The sequence below is a fragment of the Dendrobium catenatum genome, unplaced genomic scaffold, assembly GCF_001605985.2.
Source record: "Dendrobium catenatum unplaced genomic scaffold, ASM160598v2 fragScaff_scaffold_1676, whole genome shotgun sequence".
Taxonomy (NCBI): Eukaryota; Viridiplantae; Streptophyta; class Magnoliopsida; order Asparagales; family Orchidaceae; genus Dendrobium; species Dendrobium catenatum.
Window position 1 is genome coordinate 2,081,386 of NW_021320138.1, and position 4,189 is coordinate 2,085,574.

The 4,189-nt window shown below is 32.3% G+C and overlaps 1 protein-coding gene across 1 annotated transcript; it reads right to left on the reverse strand.

Moving 5' to 3' along the window:
- Positions 1-2,385: 2,385 nt before the first annotated feature.
- On the reverse strand, positions 2,386-3,112 carry LOC110096837 (protein PELPK1). The gene has a single exon (XM_020822962.2). It carries the CDS (start codon positions 3,021-3,023, stop codon positions 2,625-2,627), a length of 399 nt encoding a protein of 132 aa, XP_020678621.1. The 5' UTR covers positions 3,024-3,112; the 3' UTR covers positions 2,386-2,624.
- Between the last annotated feature and the right edge of the window lie 1,077 nt (positions 3,113-4,189).

Genomic DNA, 4,189 nt, shown 5'->3' on the forward strand with positions numbered 1-4,189 from the left:
AAAAGCCATCTCCAATCATCTACAGAAGAATAAGATGAGCAGTTCATCAATTAATTTGTCAATTTAATTAACAAGTAGCCAACTGAAAACGAGGTGAAAACAAAACCATCAATTTAATCAACAAGCAACCAAATGAACCCTAATTGTATGAAAACTGGCTCGTGAATGCACAATTCAACCCATAGCTCATGTAGAACAAAATCACTTACGTTATTTTCATGGAGAATGGAGAAAACCCAAGTAGCAAGAAGATGAAGAACTGATCAACTTCCAAGCTAACTGGCGAGCGTGGCAGAAACAAACACGAGAATGAATCGGACAGTTGAATTCGTCGATCAAAAAAGACGATGAAGGCGAAGCAGGACGGGCTGATATATGTGACGGGAGGAGGTTACAGAGTGGTAGTTTTGATGAGGGGAATAGCTTTTAGATGGTAAAATAGTAAATAGTGAAGTTTGGATGTTAAATAAGTAAATAGAGTAGTTTTAAGTGTTAGGTATGTAAAAACTCCTATATTTTAATGTTATAGTTGCTTTGTATTTTTCATACATAAAATTAAATACATGTGACACATTAATATTTCTACTTCATATAAGTTAGCAATAAAAAGTAAATTTAATGCTTACTTCAACATCTCATGAACGAGAGGTGATATAGTCTTTTGTACCTTTCTTCGATTTTGTCGATCTTTTGAAAGGGCTGAGTTGTTATTGGAGCTTATTTTAGTTCTCTCCTATAGTGTGAACATATTAATAAATTATCATAAAAAGATGCTCATTTTAAAATTTTGATGTTTAAAATAATTCAAAATTTGAATTATACAAATACCATGCAGTTCCTATTTTATATCGATGTGTTAGCACTCCCTTGGGTGTTTTTTTAGAGCATATATACCAAATCTTGTGCTCTAAAATTTTCTTTAACATTGACAATTTCTTAAGCTTCAAAGTTAATAATAAGTAACTAGGCGTCTTAAATAGATTATTTTTGCACCAACCACCTGAACATTTCTATGACTTGCAGATATAGTGTCCACAAGTATTACATTCTAATAAATGATTGTTATATTTATAAAATAACATACACTTGTCACACAAACACCACATTTTCTCAACTTCTAAGCCAATTTTTTCACTATTTTGTAGCTAATATGTACATCACATGTTCACTTTTCACCTCCCAACATCATATATGGGCATAACTAGAGAGATATAGCAATCTTGGTAACCATTAGGCACTTTAAAATCAACTTTACATTTTATTAACTATGTAACTACTAACTACTACTAATTTTGAATGCCCCTTGCAACATTCTCATCAAGGCTCATCAGCATGTGCAAACCAAGCATAAAATTTAATAGCTTCTTCATTTTATGTTTCCTTAATTTTAGAACTATATATTTTTAATGTTATATCTTCTTCAAAAACTTATGGACCAATTATATCCCACGTCATATTAATATATTAATCGGTTTCAAATATTACTCGAGATATTAACTCAAAATAAGAGTGACTTATTCTTGATGATTTTCCTTAGCATAACATATAGATTATTGAATATATATATATATATATAACAACATTTAGGCCCAAAAAAGAAAAAATTAAATGAAAATAATAACAATCTAATCTCTTGAAAAGAAACTGCAGTTCTCAAACCAAGAGGGGATAAGGATAAATGAATAATTAACCTTCATGATGTTTACTCTAGGGTTTATGAATGCTAAAAGCTACCATTGCATTAGCATTATTTTATTTTAGAATAAATTTTAGAAAGAAATATATGAAAGAGGCACAGGATATCCTAACCTTGTCTTCTCGCCATCCTATCCATTTTCTTCATCATTACTTTAGTTTAGAATAAATTTTAATGAGAAATCTATGAAAGAAATACTTCATCATAAGATTCTAGCCTTGTCTTCTCAACATCGATCCAGACCATCTTCTCCAAAATTCATAATGGAGGTGATGCAGAGCATTTTTCTTAGGCATATGTTATTTAGTTTGTTACAAATTTGTTATACGATTCTAGAACCTTCTAGATTTCTCTAGTTTTATATTTATTATTATATATAATATGATGTAAGAAGAGTTGAGTCATTGATGAATATTATATGAATTGAAGCCTTGGAGCTTGGTTTGATCTCTTGTTCTTGGAAATCCTTCAAACATCCTCTTCTTCTAACGATCCAAAGATAGTCCCCCACATCAGGGTGATAAAGGGGAGAGAGCAATACACTGATGGATGCATGGAAATCGACGGACGCAACGCGATCGGAGAAGACAAGTCATGAGTTAGAAATATATGGGGCTGATCAGTTAGATGATACTTCTAAGGAAATAAAAACAAAACAAAAAAGAAAACTAATAGAGAAACATCCAATATTAAAGAAAGCACCGAATACTTGAAGAGAAATAATAACTTGGAATACGTACGCCACTTACAAACTACATCATCACATACAGATCTCAACCGCGTATAAACACGTACATAACGGTCAAACCTCAATAACAACGGTAACAAAGAACAATTTAGAAAGTATCATACATCATCGAATGATGAGAATCAAAAGACAACAATTTCAAACTGCAAACGACAGTAACACACAGCTAGAACGCGCACATCAAGGGTGGTGGGGCTCTTCCGGCTGCAAGTGGGGTATCTCGGGGAACTCCGGCTTGGGCAATTCATGAGGAATCTCCGGCAAAGGCGGAAACTCTGGCTTGGGGAGCTCATGAGGGATCTCCGGCAAGGGTGGGAATTCCGGCTTGGGAAAGTCATGTGGAATCTCAGGTAATGGAGGAAACTCCAGTTTGGGTAATTCATGAGGAATTTCCGGCAGCGGCGGAAACTCTGGTTTTGGGAACTCAGGTAAAGGAGGCAATTCTAGCTTTGGCAATGTTGGGTGCTCTTCCTTTGGGCTGTCTTCGAACAGAACTCGAGCGGCATTGCAAGCATAGTTGCTTGAGAAGACGAGCGCCAGAAGAAGAGAGCATATGATCATCAAAGATTTGGAGGCCATTTTCAGAGAAGGTTGGAGAACCTCGCTAGAGATGGTTGAAGAAGAAGGCTAATGCATGTACTATTTGTAGTGGAATTAAGAGAGCTTTTTTTTTTTTTCTGGACATAATTTACTGAGTTTGTGTGAAGCTTATCCTTAATTGATCGGTCTTAATTAATTATAAAGTAGTTCAGTTGGTGACTTTCTTCTGATCAGTTGTTTGTGTTTGGTTAGACGATTGGCGAAATTGAGCAGAACAGAGAGAGAGAGAGAGAGAGAGAGATGATGCGATTGTTTTGTTAATTTTGTGTCAGCTCAACTTCCTATCAGTAATGCCAGAAATTTGTTTTGGAGGGGATGATCAAACGCACCAAACTAGGAAATAAGGGGCAATCGAAGGTTATTTTTTTCATAAATTAACATTAATGTCAAGAATTTTAGGACTAAGCCTTAGCCGGTCAATTGAGAAATTATATGACTATTTCAACTTTACGCAGCTTGCATTTATATATATAGAGAGAGATATCATATCATGCAATCTTAAAAGTCTATGTTAAAATAAGCATTTCAATTAAGGGGAATTTACATACATACCACTTTATTACATGTTATATATTTACATATTTATAATACTTAAAATTTTAATATTACATTCCTACAACTCATATAAAATTTTAATATAAAATATATCACTTTTGCATTTCATTCTTACCATTCATATCACTCTATAAATTTTAATATTTCATTCCATGAACCTATATTTGTTATATGGGTGGTAAATATGTAATATTAAACTATTAGATGTTAGATATGTAAATAATATGAAAAATAGTGGTATATATGTAAATCCTCCTTAAATTAAATATGATGATTAATTCAAAGCAGATCATAATATCATGCAACCTTGAAACTCTGTGCTAAAAATTTTTATAAGATACTTTTAGATTTACATAAATACATAGATAATCTCTGTATAAATAACATGATGTTAGTAGAATAGGTTATATGCATATCAAAAAATATGATCTGTGACCAAATAAAGTTTATAATTTATGCCATATCGCACAATCTAGAATTTATAATCGATAAGTGATGAATTATATAGATACCAAAAAATTAAAAAAAAAATACATATATAATTATTAATTTAATGTTCATATAGATATTAATTTACTAAATAAAAAGAT

Coding starts and splice junctions, on each gene's coding strand:
- LOC110096837 (XM_020822962.2), bottom strand. CDS start 3,023: ATGGCCTCCAAATCTTTGATGATCATATGCTCTCTTCTTCTGGCGCTC.